This window comes from Ictalurus furcatus, chromosome 9, assembly GCF_023375685.1.
Source record: "Ictalurus furcatus strain D&B chromosome 9, Billie_1.0, whole genome shotgun sequence".
Taxonomy (NCBI): domain Eukaryota; kingdom Metazoa; phylum Chordata; class Actinopteri; order Siluriformes; family Ictaluridae; genus Ictalurus; species Ictalurus furcatus.
Window position 1 is genome coordinate 21,605,220 of NC_071263.1, and position 17,410 is coordinate 21,622,629.

At 38.4% G+C, this 17,410-nt stretch overlaps 2 protein-coding genes across 3 annotated transcripts; both read right to left on the minus strand.

Moving 5' to 3' along the window:
* Nucleotides 1-67: 67 nt before the first annotated feature.
* LOC128612569 (b(0,+)-type amino acid transporter 1) lies at nucleotides 68-12,800 on the minus strand. 2 transcript variants are annotated; one of them, XM_053632867.1, is made up of 6 exons: nucleotides 11,793-12,800; nucleotides 2,778-2,911; nucleotides 2,549-2,678; nucleotides 1,336-1,460; nucleotides 837-924; nucleotides 68-639 (listed from the first exon to the last, which is right to left on the minus strand). In XM_053632867.1, exons 1-6 carry the CDS (start codon nucleotides 12,489-12,491, stop codon nucleotides 409-411), a joined length of 1,407 nt encoding a protein of 468 aa, XP_053488842.1. In that variant the 5' UTR covers nucleotides 12,492-12,800; the 3' UTR covers nucleotides 68-408. The 2 variants fall into 2 exon arrangements, with proteins under 2 accessions (XP_053488842.1, XP_053488841.1); XM_053632866.1 differs by lacking the exon at nucleotides 11,793-12,800 and adding an exon at nucleotides 3,836-4,715.
* Nucleotides 12,801-15,575: 2,775 nt separating this feature from the next.
* LOC128612584 (b(0,+)-type amino acid transporter 1-like) lies at nucleotides 15,576-16,298 on the minus strand. Its single transcript, XM_053632885.1, has one exon. It carries the CDS (start codon nucleotides 16,113-16,115, stop codon nucleotides 15,576-15,578), a length of 540 nt encoding a protein of 179 aa, XP_053488860.1. The 5' UTR covers nucleotides 16,116-16,298.
* Nucleotides 16,299-17,410: the final 1,112 nt, after the last annotated feature.

The window sequence follows — 17,410 nt, forward strand, 5'->3', positions numbered from 1 at the left end:
GTACATAAACGGATCTGGTGAATTTACTTAATTACATTTCAGTGATCTCATGTAATAACACAAATCATACAGTTTCCACCTGTTTATTTGTTTGGAGAAAAAAAAACCCCACCAACATAGGAATTCCTAATAACATAGGAATGTAAGCATATTTCCTCAAAAGTATAATAAAGATTATCTTAATACAGTACAATGAGTATCTAGTGTGATGCTTGCTCTATCATTTAATAGCAATCTTTGTGATGCAATGCTTTTAAAGACACAGCCAAAATTTATAATTGATAAAAACTTAAACAGTGTAAGCTGTAACTGACTGATGAACTTGGTGAAACATTGATTTGGGAACATTAAGGGCCAAAAATTGACCAAGAGGCCAAAATGCTTTGCCTCACAGTCTGACATGCTGTTTTATACATTTTTGTCAGCTGGTGCTACCTCCAGGAAGAGCTGCAGGACCACTGTGAGTTTGTCCAGCAGGCCTGGACACAGTTTAAAGTGAATGAATGGAATATAAATCAAAGCTCCACTTAGGATGAAGAGGGTGACATACAGGTACTCAAGCTGAGGATTGTCAATGATGGGTGCTAGAACCAGGAACACAGCTGCCAGCAGCACCAGGATAGGGATAAAAATGGGTACCTGAGAAGATCATATACAAATAGAATAGCAAAGGCTTAAAGAAATAAAGAGAAAGAGTAGCTTTTTTCTTTGGTAAGTTTAAGCTTGTGTCGTGGTGCAGAATGTGTATGTATTCTTTCACGATTTAATTAGCAGACAAAGTATCTTCCTTATTTTCACATCCGTAATAGTGTAACAATCATGTGAAGCTCTCTCACCGTGTATGCTCGAGGAAGTTCAGGAAATTTTATTTTTATGTAGAGTAACCCTGATATCGTAACTCCATAGAAGAACCAGGCTGTAAAGCTGATTATCAAATGAAATTGATTTAGAGATACAGTACAAAGATATTTTCGTGCATTAAAAAAATTGTCTTCATATACAAAACCCAAATTAACTAAATATTCATAGTGCAGATGCTTCAAAGGCATGAAGCTTAGCCGAGTGTTTTTATATTGCTGTATTGGTATTTACAATACAATATTTATAATAACTCCTATCATGCAGAGATAGCTCCTATCACATTATTTACTTTACATAACAGCAATAATGTTGTATGCGTACACTTTAACTTATAACGTGATTGGACGAAAAGGTTGTAAAAACATCACACCATTCAAAACACTCCATGCTCACACTGCGTGAATAATGCGTGAATGATAATTATGTATTAAGCTTGTATTGCCAGTGAAGGTGCAGGTTACATGTCATCCAGACCTGAAGAAGTTGACTATGCCCTGAAAATCTCCAGGAATGAGCACAATGAGGGAGATGATGGTGGTGAAGATAAGAGCTGGAGAGGGAGTGAGGCGGCGCACATGGGCCATGGCCAGGATGTTAGGCTGAAAGAGCAACAATATATATATATAACAGTGGTTTACATTTTTTTGGGTCTGCGCATTTATTCAACAAACTAATACTATACAACAACATTTTCATAAACTAAAATAATACATGAGAATCTAGTTTTTAAAAAATGGCATGGTAGTGTCTCATGTAGCATTGCCTCTTCACAGTTCCAGGGTTTCATCCTGAGCTTGGATTACTGTTTTAAATGTTCTCCCAACGAACATACCGGTAGGTGAACTGGCTACTGTAAATTGTTCATAGGTGTGAATGAGTGGATGTGGATGTGAATGTAAATGTGGATGTGTTTGTGCATGGTGCCCTTTGATAGAGTGGCATCCCATCCAGGGTGTATTTCCACCTCATGCCCAGTGTTCCTGGGATAGGATCCATTATCTATCCATCCATCATGACCCTGACCAGTATAAGCGGTTACTGAAAATGAATGAATGAAAACCAGAAACATTGACTACGTTTACATGCACATCAATATTCTGACATTAATGGGAATTTGGCAATATTCTAATTAGCATTAAGTCGTGTAAACGCCGCAGTCCGATCGCCCGATTCAGATTAAGACAATATTCTGATTCCCCAAATTCTGATTCCCACCCCTGGAATACACCTGTTTCAATTGGAAATTTGTTACACGTGAATACCTTATTCAGAAAATCCACTGAAAGGAGATATATGTGTATGCTCAGTCCGCAAGGAATTTTGGGTGTTAAGAGATGCTTAGTTGTAGCCTAGGTATTTAGGAATGGCAACTCAGGCATACTTACAACAACCTTGTATACAGGAATATTCAGATGCCTGTACACATATAAACATCGTATTCTGAATATGGCTGCAACCCAAATATAGACCTTAAATGGAATTTGATGTGCATGTAAATGTAGTCATTGCCTCAGAAACTAACCTAAATACTGCAGTAGACTTGGCTTCTTGACAACATTCTAAAGAGTGAGAGTGAGAACTGTCTTAACAGACTTTCCAAAATTTAACATTGAGTGTGTTACCTGAAAAACAGGCTGCTGTAGTTAAAAGGATGAAGGTAAAATAATATTTTTTCTCTTGTCCTTACCATATGACCCTCTCGGGCAGCTACAAAGCAAACTCGTCCTCCACTGAAGAACGATCCATTCAGAGAGCCTAAGGATGACAGTGCTGCTGCAGTAGACATCACCCAGCCCCAACTGCCCAGGACCTTATTGCTGTTTTCAGAGACAAAATGCTGCTCAATCACTGACCAGCAACCTACTCAGTGTGCCATGCCATTTTTCTATGTGCAGAGAAAAAAAAAAACAACTTACCCCCAAGTAACTGCCACAGCATTGGATACCATCATCTCTCTTGGAGTCATGGCAGCCAGATAACTGATATTGACCAGCAAGTAGAGGAGTGTTACCATCGGGATGGCAATAATTAATGCCCGGAGGAGATTTACCTTTCACATATGGATATACATAATTTAGAATCCAGTACATCTTTTACCGAAATAATAATCACTAACTGACTTCCAGATACCCTTCAAATAAGTTTCTGCTTCCTTAAATCATGATAGAATAACATTTTGCTGTAGATAAATGCATATTTGTAAAAATTAAGTATTCTGTAAAAACAGATCCTCAACACAAAATAGCTCAGATCTCATCTCTGGATTTTTCAACTTTTCAGTCACAAAGTTTAGATTAGACCATCCTGTGAAAGACCAGAGTCTCTAGCGGTTCTACAAAGTGCTTTACACTGTTTCTCATTCACCCATTCACACCAATGGAAGCAGAGCTGCCATGCAAGGTGTTAGCCTGCCATCAGGAGAAACTTGGGGTTCAGTGTCTTGCCCAAGGACACTTCAGCATATGAAGACACGTGGGCCAGGAATCAACCCACCAACTCTACAATTAGTGGACAACCTGCTCTACCCTCTGAGCCACAGCCACCCCAAAACCACAATGAAAAGCACAATGAAATCTGTCTGCTGGATTCTGTGAGACACAGAAGGGGCTTTATCATGGACATTACAATCAAAATGGTAGGGAAGTGCTCAGGGACAATGGAATAATGAATGCTGAGAAACATAAAGGGAATTCAAACTACTGTATATTTCACTGATATGCAGACATGTAGAAGGCTTTGTAGACAGAATTGCCCATTTTTGACCTGAGAATCACAGTTCCACACCAGAATGTGGTAATAGATCATCTGTCACACTCTTAAATGGTAAAACATGATTTACATCTGCACCACTGTTAGTCACCTTTTCTTATTTTGCATTGTTTCATCATTTGGATTACATGCAGCAAGACTGCTGTTACTGCTGTTATCTATCTCGTCATGTTTCTTTATCATTCTTTATCAAGATAACAATTACCTGAGGACACTTAAGCTCTTCAGTCACAGAGTTCAGGTTGTTCCAGCCATCGTAGGACCACAGACACTGATAGAAAGCCATTCCAATCACACCAATGCTTTGGTTGGTCCCCTCAAATGCATTTTGAAGATTACTGGTGTTTCCTTGAATAAGCAACACCACACCACAGATGGAAATAACCAGCAGTGTAAGGAATTTAACTGCCATGAGGATTGTGGTGACAGCTATGGAAAAGCGTACATTCAGGCAGTTCACTATGACTAAGATTAAGAGGCCAGCAGCAGCTACAGACTTCACCACCACATCCGGAGGTGCACAGCTTTCATAGAAGGGTGCAACAGCGTTCTGGGCAAAGCTGAGAGCCAGTCCTGTCATACTGGTTGGTCTCACAACCAGCACAGAGGTGAAGGCAAAAATAAAAGCCATCAGGTTGCCAGAAGTGCGTATTATATAGATGTATTCACCTCCAGATTCACGGATTACTGTTCCTAGCTCAGCGTAACTCAGTGATGCGAGCATTGCCAACAGTCCACAGCAGGCCCATATCACCAAGCTAGCCCCAGGACTCCCGATGTTTATCAGTACAGTCTGCGGGGACATGAAGATCCCTGAGCCGATCATGACCCCGGCAATGAGAGACACTCCTCCTATCAGTCCCACCTCTGACTTTAGCTGAAGTTTCTTAGATGTGCTATCCATGTCTATATGTGTATTAACAAATGGATTTCCAGTGCATATACTTTGCACAGACACTGCAGGGTGATATGTGCACTATGCCCCACCTGCAATTAAGTCAGTTAATAATTACAGGATTGAGGCCGCATTTAAACTTAACCCTCTATTCAGTATTACCTACAGAGTAAGAGAAGCTGTGTTTATGTCAAGCCACTCATTTAACATCTTGTGTAATATTTTCCTCCTTAGGTCACAAGTGTTATAAAATTAGGGATGTTTACACATGTCTTTTCTGTTTGACAAGCTCTTGTTTCTAATTATTTTATCAGCATCAAAAGGATTTCGTTTTTACAAGGTATCCATAGTAGTCAAACTATTAAAACCCTATTTTACTTCATAAGGTTACGAGCTTCAGAGTAACATTTAAGCCTGATCAAGACTGAGCAAATAATGTAACAATGAGCAGGGTTAAAAATCTATCTAGATATTTAACTAAAAAATTCAGTGAATCACATAATAATAAATACTTGCATTGCACTGTTCTTAATTTTTTTTAAGATAACACATAAAATAATTTTTTTGTTAGCTTAATCTTTGAAATATGTTTGCTGCTGTTCTTCTCAGCATTCTCGTCGGTTCCAGTCTGTAGGCTTTCTATTGCTTTAACTTTAATCTCATGGATTGAGGCTGGCATTTAACCTTGAAGGTTTGCAGGATCTGTTATCTAAAAACTTTTAAAAACACACTTACTCCTTACAGTCTTGCTAAACTTCAAATGTAATCAAGTGCTGTCTTTAGAAAAGCCACATTTCCATTAAACTTAAGGGCCAAATTTTTATACATGTAGCATGTAATTATAATTTCAGGACAAAATGAGGTTTTCATATGACATGGTAGGTAGCAAACAAGGAATAACTGTCATGCCAATATCTTGTAATGACATACTGGTCTATAAGATGTCATCATATAGCTAGTTTATCCATTCAGCAATCTAAAGTCAGCACTGGCTCTTTTGTGATCAAACTAGTAGGTATCAAATTGAAATCCAGACTGACTTTATGATAATTGTCACAATGAGTTGGTAATTATCAGCACTTATTAAAGTAAAGCCCTTTCTAATAATGGACTTCTTTAAAAGTGAAGTATCTCACAGACATACCTGGTACACAAATCACTCACTTACATTTAATAGGTGGAATTATTACTGGCCTCTTGTGCAAAATGTCCTCAGGTGGATCTAACCACACTGAGAGCAATTCAAATGCCAGGGCTGTACAGTGGTGTGGTGGATACACTGTCAAGACAGTGCATACATTCAGTGTCTACACCGTGTTGGAATCAAACCATAATCCATGGAAAGTAGCAGTGCAAAAAAGGTCTTGCTACCCATCTTAATCCCAGAAGTAAATTTTTTGGCCTAGTTGCTGCATCCTGCCAAGTGGGAAAAATCAGCAGTAAAGGAGGAAAGTCATATATCAGGTGATGAGGCTATCCATGGGCTAGAGCATCCTATGCCAGAGGGCTGTCTACCTGTGCGTACATGTGATGTCTACATGTGTCTACATGTGCCTGGATAAACTTCTCACAGATCTGGGCTACCACAATATTGTAGAAAAACTTCCCTGGATGTATGTTGACCAGCACAATGTCGTCTCAGCTCTCAATTCAGGCTGGTTGATGCACCTTAAACCAGGAGGCCACCTGCCCTCGGTACCCCTCTGGCACGAGACAGCTCATCATGTGAGGGAAGCATCAATGGTGTTGATCTCTCTTGTGGAAAACAGCTCCCAATCTGACTTCTGATAAAAAAAAAATGCCCTTTACTTCCAGCAGGCAGGTAGGTTCTGCAGGTCTGAACAGCACATTTTTGGTCGGAATGGATTGTACCAAACAGACCTGAAGTTGAATATAAAGTTTGTAGAGCGTATTCACATATACTGGCCCAGATGCCAGTTCATGCCATACCTGATGCAATATCATAAGTTTACACCATAGAGTCATCAGTGCAGCTGTACTCAGTACTGCACACATCTGGATGTAGCGCTTCATCCAGTAAAACCACCAGTAATGCAACAAAAAACATCAACAGCAGGCATATGTCCAAGGCCAACCTGTACAAAATGCATAATATTAGCTGGAAGACACACCATGGAGCCTGGGCATTGGTGAACTGGGGGCCTATCAAGAATGGTGAAGTTCAATGTTCAAAGACTCAGAATGCTTTCTAGGCTTCTTGCTTATGTGTTGTCACTGGAACTGGACATTTACAAGCAACAGGCTGTTTAGACTGATGAGCCAGAGTCAGATTCAGCTCTGAGCCAGGATTAAACGATGCCAGCAAGCACATGTGTCAGCACTGTCATTAGTCAATACAGGACATGTCTGAGTTAGACCCAGTGTCCTTAAGATGGCATTGGGCAGATAGCCCATCACTGTTTTCCAAGAGATTCAGAGTCTGCATGAGCACAAGCATGCTTAGTCTGAAAATTTGTAACCATAAATTGAAATGAAAATCAAAGCAGCTCATAATCATTCTGACTTCTCAATACAAAATGATTTTATTATTGCTGTAGTTACATTAGCTGCATTAACCAGGAAATTAGCAGAACTAACCAAAGAGTGGAACAGTCTTCAGGAGTATTAATATTAGGAGAATAACTCTGGCAGGAAAAATGAGAGGTACTGTTTTGTTCAGGGAATTGTGCAGTTTATCAGAAACTATCCGAGGTGAAGTATACCAGCATGCTTACAAACAAAGTGCGAAGCAACTCAGTGAAACTATATGGTAAATAATATTCATGTAGTGTGGGCAAGGTTGGCAACAGAACAGAGAGAGAATTAAATTTGCTGGAGTCTGCTAGAATTGAATATCCATAATATAGAAACACTGATTGCTAAGTGAAAAGCAGTACAGCATACTATGGATATAAACAACTGAAGGCTAGCAGGTGCTATGCTGCTTTGCAGCATTTAAAATAATGCTTGTAATATAAGAAAGGAAAGAACACTCACTGTGAGACTCTCTGACAATAGTCAAAAATTGCTACGCAGACATCTCAAGATTGTGTTCGAATTTTCAGACATGAGCGCAGGCATCAAGGAAAAAGAGTTATACAGCACTATGTGACTTTGTTGAAATATGCAATATATGTGCATATGCACACATCCAGATGTTATATGCCATCCCTGGCATTTAGCAGAGGAGAAATATAACTCATCAACGTACAATGGGAAGTACAAATTAACCGAGAAATTAATTTAAAGGGACACAAAGATTTTTAGCCAGGAAATCTGAAACCAAAAATTGAAAAGAAAATCACCCCTTTTAAAACTAATTCAGCTAAGACTGCCTACAGTTGAAGAGTTTGTGCTAGCATTTCTTTTTCTTAGATTTGTGCTTTTCAACGCTTATAGTTTTTGGTGTTCATTGATAGGACAATATATATATATATATATATATATATATATATATATATATATATATATATATATATATATATATATTTTTTTTTTTTTTTTTTTTTAAATGACTAGATTATGGCTCTTCAAGGGCTCACAAAAATGCTGATGTATCCCACACAGAATGAGTTTGCCCCTGCTCTAAAGGGACAAGTACACCCAATTCATGCCAGCAAAAAGCCTTCACAATATAAGTAATCCACCTATTTTTTCTTTAATATGTCATTCATCTGTATAGCATATGATCGTTACCTCAGGATGCTTAAGATTTTAATGGTTGTTCCTCTCAAATGCATTCTGAAGATTACTGGTGTTTCCTTGAATAAGCAACACTACAGCAAGAATGGAAATCACTGCCAGTGCAAGGAATTTAGCTGCCATGAGGATTTTGTTGACAGCTACGGAAGAGGGTTGGAGGTTCACAGTCTTCAGAGAAGGGTGCAACAGTGGCCTGAGCAAAGCTGAGAGCCAGTCAGTTAATAATTACAGGCTTAAGGCTACATTTAAACTCAACCCTCTATTCATTATTACATACTGCATAAGAGAAGCTATGTTTTTATCTCTGGTCACTCATTTAACATTTTGTGTTGTATTTTCCCCTTTGATCAGTATTTAAAGTTAAAGTGTTATAAAAGTACCAGTATCTTCTGGTTGACAAGCGCTAGTTATCGAACATTTCATTGTATGATTGATAAAATCCTTGTTTTATTTATTTTTGACAAGATAATCATACTTCACTCTCTATTAAAACCTTACTTTACCTTATAAGGTTACACAGTAACATCTAACTAACAACCTAACATGAATCAAGATTAAAAAAAGTAATAAAAACATCAAACAATGATTAAACCTGGTAGACATACAGTACTGTTTTAGACACCTTACTTTTTTTTAGTGCAAACTTTGTTATAGATTTTTTATTTTATTTTATTACTTTTACATTATCAAGTCAGTTCAAAATATATTTTAGATTCCCAAACATTAGTTTTCTAGTACAAAATTAAATGTTACAGAAAAATGTTTGTATGTCATTAAATAAAGCAGCGTATTACGTAAGAGACACTTTTCAGACAAAAAACATAATGAAGGCTGCTGGGATTTGCTGCAAAAATAAGAAGCAAATGAGACAGCCAAAGTCTCCAGAAGAGCCGTGGCGGGTTCTGCAAGATGCTCAATAAACCTTATAGCTTGTTTCCTTATAAAACTGCACTAATACTACCAGAGACTACAATTTTTTTTTTATTACACCAAATATTGACTTTGTTTCATTTACTGCATTTACCGTTAACTGCTCTTTACTGTATTTTTTTTAATGTAGAAACATTTTATTTAATTATTTTGAAGGCATCTTTGCTCTACAGCATTTCTTTGCATGTGCCTAAAACTTTTGCACAGTACTGTAATAATAATGTGAAACAGTGAATACTTGCATTATACTGTTCTTCAGGTTTTTCATAAGATCACAAAAGACATTTAAATATTTATGAGACACATTTAGTTGCATGTTAATGAATGTTGTCCCTGCTGCCATTTTTGTAGCAAATGTTACAGAGTCAGAGCATACGTGGGGGCGTGGTCAATTTTGCCACCCATTTGTGACAGCAGATCCACTTGCTCAAGAAGCTGCCAGTGTGTTTTGACACTCAGTAAACCAGTCGGTGGAAACAAAAGTGTTGCTGATCATGTTGAGGCCACAAGTAAAGCTCTCTGGCATAGTTTCTGAATTCTGCACAAAGTAGAGGAGGAAAAGCCTAGTAATGAAGTAGTGAGTAGTGAGGCCGTGAGAACAGTCATGGGCCAGAGCATCCTATCCAAGAGGACTAAATATTAGAGGAATGGATAGACATTTCAGCAAGGCATCGATGCCAAACAAACAGCCAAAATAACTAACATCTATTTTCTAAAAATGAAGGTGGATGTGCTTTCATGGCCTAGTCAGTCTCTTGACTTTGACATTGTGAGTCCATATTTGGGACCCTATTGACCTTGGGAATTGAAGACCATTTGCCAAGAGGAATGGGCCAAAACTGAACCACAGTGGTACAAGAATCCATTTACTTCTTACCTTAGATATCTTGACGCTGTAATTGCCAACCATGGCTTTGCAATAAAGTATTTATTTTGGTATTCCCTACCTATTTTTTTTTTTACATATATTTGTTTATGAATACATACATAATTTTTATTCATATTTATTCATATCTAAGTACAAAGTCAAAAGACATTATGTGTGTAAATTTAAATTTAATACATGCACTGGAAGTATATTCCATCCATCCATTTTCTATTCCACTTATCTTTCAGGGTCGCGGGGAACCTGGAGCCTATCCCAGGGACTATCGGGCACAAGGCAGGGTATACCCTGGACAGCGTGCCAATCCATCGCGGGGCACAATCGCATACACATTCACACACTATGGACACGTTGGACACAGCCTACTGTGCATGTCTTTGGACTTGGGGAGTAAACCGGAGTACCCGGAGGAAACCCACGTAGCACGGGGAGCACATGCAAACTCCGCACACATGGCAGTAGCGGAAATTGAACCCCCAACCCTGGCAGTGTGAGGCAAACATGCTAACCATTAAGCCACCATGCGCCCAGTGGAAGTATATTAAAGTGTACCTATTATGGTCTTGAAACGTGCATAATTTAGTTTTAAAGGTCTCATACAATAGATTTATATGCATCCAAGCTCAAAAAAAAAACTTTAATGTGCTCATAATTTAAATTGCAGCATTACCTTTTTCCCCCAGTGTCACAAACAACTTGTTCAATGATCCGGTCTAAAGGATTCATTCTACACTCCTCCTTTCAGAGAGCATACTCTGCTCTGATTGGTCAGATGTCCCAGTCTGTTGTGATTGGTCTACCGCTGTCAGTGTGTTTCAAAAAGGAAACGCCCACTACCATAACGAGTTTCAGCTCCCTCTGATCATGAACAGCTGATGAAGACCAGAGGCGGGGCTTTTTGTTACAAACCTACGTAGGTTAGTACAGGAAGTAAGTCTGGAATTACTAACGACTCGTTTCAGCTGTTCAGAATCACTTCCTTCTTTTGGGAGTCAATAACTCTGTTTCCCGTGCGCTTTGATTTTTGAAACTTTACAGACTTTTTACACTCACAAACAGCTCTATAACACACTACATGAAAGGTAATATTTGACAAACCATAATAGGTGCACTTTAAATAAAAAATAAAAAAGTGTCTGAATGCTTAATTCCCCCTCACTGTAATTGTGAAGATTGTATCAATTATGGTTTCAACTGTGCTTTAATCTGTCTCATTAGGCTGTATTAACACAAGAGAGGATAATTCTGTCTGAGGTTTATTTTCTGTGATGGAAAATATGTACTTTCTAGCCTATAATGCTCTTTGTTAGTCATCAGTGAGATTCAGATACATACAGCAATAGTTTCCAACACTAATCCTGGAGTACCACTGGCCCATATCTTTTGAGTATTTTCTTGCTTGAAAAGCACTGTTTCAGGTGTGTTAGAACAGTCTAAATAATACAATTTGCTGGACACTACTATACAGAATCTTTTCATTTAGATGGCTATATTTGAAATTTGACTCTTTATGACGAGGCATTAACTAGGCTTGTGAGATTCTCATCGTGGAACAGAATACTGCCATCAGGATAGAAATGTTTCATCATAGGATAAAGGTCAGAATATCTTCATACTGATTTGCAGTGATGCTCCCCTTGAAGGGGAGAAGTGGGCTCTAACCATGCCAGCAAAATGCAAAAAGTAAAAAATATTCAGTCATTTTTTTTCTTTAATTTGTCATTCATCTGTATAGGATGTGATAATTACCTCAGGACGCTTGAGCTCTTCAGTGACTGAATTCAGAGTGCACCAGCCATCGTAGGCCCATAGACACTGATAGACAGACAGTCCAATAACACCAACGTTGTAGTTGGTCCCCTCAAATGCATTTTGAAGATTACCAGTGTTTCCTTGAATAAGCAAAACAACACCACCAATGGAAATAACCAGCAGTGCAAGGAATTTAGCTGCCGTGAGGACAATGGTGATAGCCATGGAAGAGCGCACATTCAGGCAGTTCACTATGGTCAAGATGAAGAGGCTACAAGCAGCTACAGCCTTCACTAACAGTGTTGGAGGCACACAGTTATAATAAAATGGTGCAACAGCATTCTGGGCAAAGCTCAGCGCCAGTCCACACATGCTGCTTGGCCCCACAACCAAGAGGGATGTGAAAGCAAAAATAAAGGCCATCAGGTTGCCAGAAGTGCGTAGTATGTAGATGTATTCACCTCCAGATTCACGGATCACGGTTCCCAGCTCGGCAAAGCTCAGTGTTGCTAGCATTGACAAAATGCCACATCCGGCCCAGACCACCAAGCTAGCTCCAGGACTACCGATGTTCTGCAGCACAGTCTGCGGGGACATGAAGATCCCTGAGCCGATCATGACCCCTGCAATTAGGGACACTCCTCCTATCAGTCCCACCTCTGATTTTAGCTGAAGTTTCCTAGGTGTGTTGTCCATGACTCTTGTACATGTATTAGGGAATGGCCTTTCCAAGTGATGTACTTTTTACTGACACTCTACAATACTGTAGTAACCACTGCCCTACCTACTACTACCTCAGTTAATAATTACGGGCTTAAGATCACATTTCACAAACTCAACCTTCTATTCAGTATTATCTACCTTAAAGGATAAGCTATATTTGTATCTCTGGCCACTCATTTAACTATTTGTGTTATATTGTTCCCCTTTGTTCGGTACTTAAAGTTAAAGTGTTACAAAAGTACAAAGATTTACAAGGCTTTTCTCTTTGACAAGCTTGTTATCAAATCACTAGTCCCATCAATGGCAAAATCCTTGATTTATTTTTTTAACAAGATAATCATACTAATCTTAACTATTAAAACATTATATTACTTCATAAAGTTACACAATAATATCATATCCTGATGTGAATCAAGACTGAAAAATTGTTATCTATTAGATATTTTACAGTCTGAGACATGTTTAGAACTGTAGAAAAGTATAATATGGCCAAATGTTTGTGGACATTTGACCATCACACCCATATGTGCCCATTTCAAAACCATGGGCATTATCATGGTATTACATGGTATTATTTTAAAGGCTAAACATTCAGCTCAACAATGATAATTAGACTTAAGCAAAGTTGAAACCATAGTTGATATAATCATCACAATTATATGGCTGATTATATATTACTTTTATATATATATATATATATATATATATATATATATATATATATATATATATATATATATATATATATATATACACACACATATTGTACTAATCCTATGTAGCAGATTTCAGTAGTGATGGCTTGTTATAAAATCATTCAAATACGACATGTGCACAACTCTGTGATGTATTGCTTATAACTGGTTTAAATGTTTATTCATGAACATTTCATCCACGGAAACTAAACCAGTTACACCGTGTTAATTTAATTGTATTTGTTTGAAACATTTTATCATATTAACATGTTTTTATCATTTTTTTTATACTATTATCATATTTTTGCACAGAGGAATTATCAGGACGAACCGGTCAATTATGTGGCAGCACAAAGTGACTTTGAATGCGGCATAGTTGTTTGTGCCAAAGGGGCTGCTTTGAGTATTCCAGAAACTGCTGATCCCCTGGGATTTTCACGCACAACAGTCTCCAGAATTTACACAGAATGGTCCAAAAAAGGTACAAAAAAACATCCAAGTTCTCTGAGCAGAAATTGAGGACAGAGGTCATAGGAGAATAGTCAGAATCTTTCAAGCTGACAGGAAGGCTTTGATAACTCAAATAACCACTATTTACCACTGTGGTGGGCAGAAAAGCATCTCAGAATGCACAGCACTTTAAGCTTTGAGGTAGTTTGGCTACAACAGCAGAAGACTACATCAGGTTCTACTCTAGTCAGCCAATAAAGGGAATCTGAGGCTACTGTGGGAACTGGCTCACTGAAACTGGGCAGTTAAAGATTGGAAAAACTTCACCCTGTCTTCAACTGCCCATTAGCCCATCTGCCCCAAGGTTCGACATATTGGGCATCTTACTGGCAGAACTGCCAAAGAACTACCACTCATTGGCTATTAGAAGAAGTCGTCTTTATTTGTCGCATATTCATTACAGTGAAATTCTTTCTTCACATATCCCAGCTTGTAAGGAAGCTGAGGTCAGAGCGCATGATACACTGCCCCTGGAGTAGAAAGGGTTACGGGCTATGCTCAAGGGCCCAATAGTGGCGGCTTAGCGGTGTTGGGGCTTGAACAGGGGCCCAATCACTAACCCAGAGCCTTTAACCACTGAGCCACCACTTCCCTAAATATTTTGCATCATTTTGTGTAAACTTTACAGAGTGTTGTGCAGGAAAATCCCACAAGATCATCAGTTTCTGAAATATTGAAACCAGCCCCGCTGGCACCAACAACCATGGTCAAAGTAACTGAGGTCACATTTTTCCCCATTCTGATGTTTGATGTGAACATTAACTGAAGCTCTTGATCTCTGTCTGTATGGGTTTATGCATTGCACTGCTGCCACATGATTGACTGACTGTATAATTGCATGAATGAGCAAGGCCCTAATAAAGTGGCCAGCGAGTGTTTACATATATCTATTGTTATCCTCAGCAGTCTCCTTAGCTCCAGTCCTTCTGTTGCTTTAACTTTAATTTTACAAATACAGGCTGGCCCCTTAACCATCATGATTTGCAGTCTTCCTAAACATCAAATTTAATCAAGAGCTGTCTTTAGAAATGCTGCAATATTTCCATTAAAAACTTAGGACCAACAATCAATGTAGCGTATAATTATATCTTGAGGACCACATGAAACTTTTCTATGACATGGCTAAAAAGTAAAAAATCTTATCTGTAATTACTTTAAAATGATAATCTCTCAACTGTAATAGCTGTAGGGAAGTAAAAAATGAGTTTATTAGATTACAGTATCTTGTAATGGCAAATTTATCCAGAAGATGTCATCATATATCACGTTTACTAATCCAGCAATTCAAAACCAGCATGGTATCTTATGTGATGACACTTTTAAGCACTAAAGGCATGGAATTCTGAGCAATCCAGACTGACTTTAGACTGTCTTTCAACTTTTCAGTCACAATGAGTTGACAATCAGAAGTGCTTATCAATGTAAAGACATTTGCACCTAGCTTGTAATTCAATCCCTCTCTATGTGTATTATTGTTTAAAGTATGTATGCTCTGACTGTTGGCCTTCACTTTAGTTTTAAATTAATCTGAAATCATCTTCATGAACTTAGTTGAATAAAGTTTTCCTTGCTGCTATTTTGGTAGCTAATATTACTGAGTCAGAACAAGAAATGCATTTTCAGTTGAGTTGCAGTTAAACATTGCACTGAAGCCTGAATACTACAGAAATAAGCATATAAACTGGTGGCCGTGGAGGCATGGTCAAGCCCATTTTCAACATCCATTTGTGACAGCAGATCCACTTGGGGAGGAAGCTACCAGTGTGTTTGACAATCAGTGAAAACAGCAGGGCAAAGAAAGGTCTTGCTGACCAACTCAAGGCCACAAATAAGGCTCTTTGGCCAGGGAGAACTACAACTGGCAAAGGGTTAACTTGACACAGGCAAAGTGGTCCATATGTACCTGGACAAATTTTTCCATGGAAGAGCGCACATTCAGGCAGTTCACTATGGTCAAGATGAAGAGGCTACAAGCAGCTACAGCCTTCACTAACAGTGTTGGAGGCACACAGTTATAATAAAATGGTGCAACAGCGTTGTGGGCGAAGCTAAACGCCAGTCCGCACATGCTGCTTGGCCTCACAACCAAGAGGGATGTGAAGGCAAAAATAAAGGCCATCAGGTTGCCAGAAGTGCGTAGAATGTAGATGTATTCACCTCCAGATTCACAGATCACTGTTCCCAGTTCGGCATAGCTCAGTGCTCCCAGCATTGACAACACGCCACCAGCAGTCCAGATCACCAAGCTAGCTCCAGGACTCCCGATGTTCCGCAGCACAGTCTGTGGGGACATGAAGATCCCTGAGCCGATCATGACCCCTGCGATGAGGGAGACTCCTCCCATTAGTCCCACCTCTGATTTTAGCTGAAGTTTTCTAGGTGTGTTGGCCATGTCTCTAGATGTACAACGGAATAGTATTTCCAAATGATTTACTTTTTACAGACACTGTATAATGTTATAGTGCACACTACCCCACCTACTACTACATCAGTTAATAATTACAGGCTTAAGGCCACATTTCAATTCAAACATCTATTCAGTATTATCCACTGCATAGGAGAAGCTACGTTTATATCTCTGGCCACTCATGTAACTTTTTCTGTCCTATTTCCCTTTTGGTCTAGACTTATGGTTAAAGTGTTATAAAAGAACAGATGTTCAAACAGTTTTCTTTTTCACAAGCTTGTTATTGAATAACTACTTTGATCAATCAAAAACGCTAAGAAAGTTTTTGCTTTTTACAGGTCAATCTGACCTAATGTTAGGTTCTTTTGACTTTATTGTACTTCACACCCGCAGTAACTTATTTGAACAGTTTAGAATCATATAAGAGGTGGCATCGACAAACTAGCAATCTGAGAAGCTCATAAATATATTTGATACTCTCAAAGAAATACGCTTTACAGCTGGCCATTTCATCATTCTCCTCAGTTCCAGACTGAAGTATGTCTCTTGCTACAGTTCAAACTGGCTCTAATCAGTGGGCAGTCATAAAGTGCGTGGCATATTAACCTTCAGGATTTGTAGCTTTGTAGCCACAGTACTGCAATACTACTTATAGTCTTGCTAAACACCTACATTTTTAAGAAACTCCACACCAGAGCTAAAGACCTAATTATGGATAGATATATCAGGATAATTTCACAAATTATCACAGATTATCGATCAAAAATCTAAAAAAAAAAAAACCCCAAAAAACAAAAAAAAAATATGAATTTATATCATGTTTAATACATGACATTTTACTTGTGTTGACTTTTGAATGATCATTATTAAACTGTAAATTGTAGATCAGCATGAAATGAACTAACTTGAAGTCAGTATCTTGTAATGACTTGCTCTTCCAGAAGATGTCCTCATACAACTAGTTTACAGATTCAGCAGTCAGATTCATTAGTATTGATCTAGGCAGGTGGGATCAAACTTGCAGGTGCTGAGGGCATGGAATTGTTTGAGATACACATTTTAAGTGGGGGAAAATGCTTGATTCACATTTAAATATTCAAAGTTAATATCATCAATAATTGTAGCATATCCTGTAAATACAGCTGAGAAAGTGCTGCAGATCCATCTGCGTCTGTCCCAGTAAAACCATAAATAACAGAAATGCACATTTATTTATTAAAGTGGTAAAAATTCATCACACATTTTATTTGTAAGTAAATTCACCACCCATCTTATTTTTA

Bases quoted from the DNA above. Each gene is read 5' to 3' on its own strand.
- LOC128612569 (XM_053632867.1), bottom strand. From the start codon at position 12,491: ATGGACAACACACCTAGGAAACTTCAGCTAAAATCAGAGGTGGGACTG. The intron at 2,912-11,792 runs GTAATTATCACA...CATATGTGAAAG, and splicing joins AAGAGCTCAAGCGTCCTGAG to GTAAATCTCCTCCGGGCATT. The intron at 1,461-2,548 runs GTAAGGACAAGA...TTGCTCTTTCAG, and splicing joins CTGCCCGAGAGGGTCATATG to CCTAACATCCTGGCCATGGC.
- LOC128612584 (XM_053632885.1), bottom strand. From the start codon at position 16,115: ATGGCCAACACACCTAGAAAACTTCAGCTAAAATCAGAGGTGGGACTA.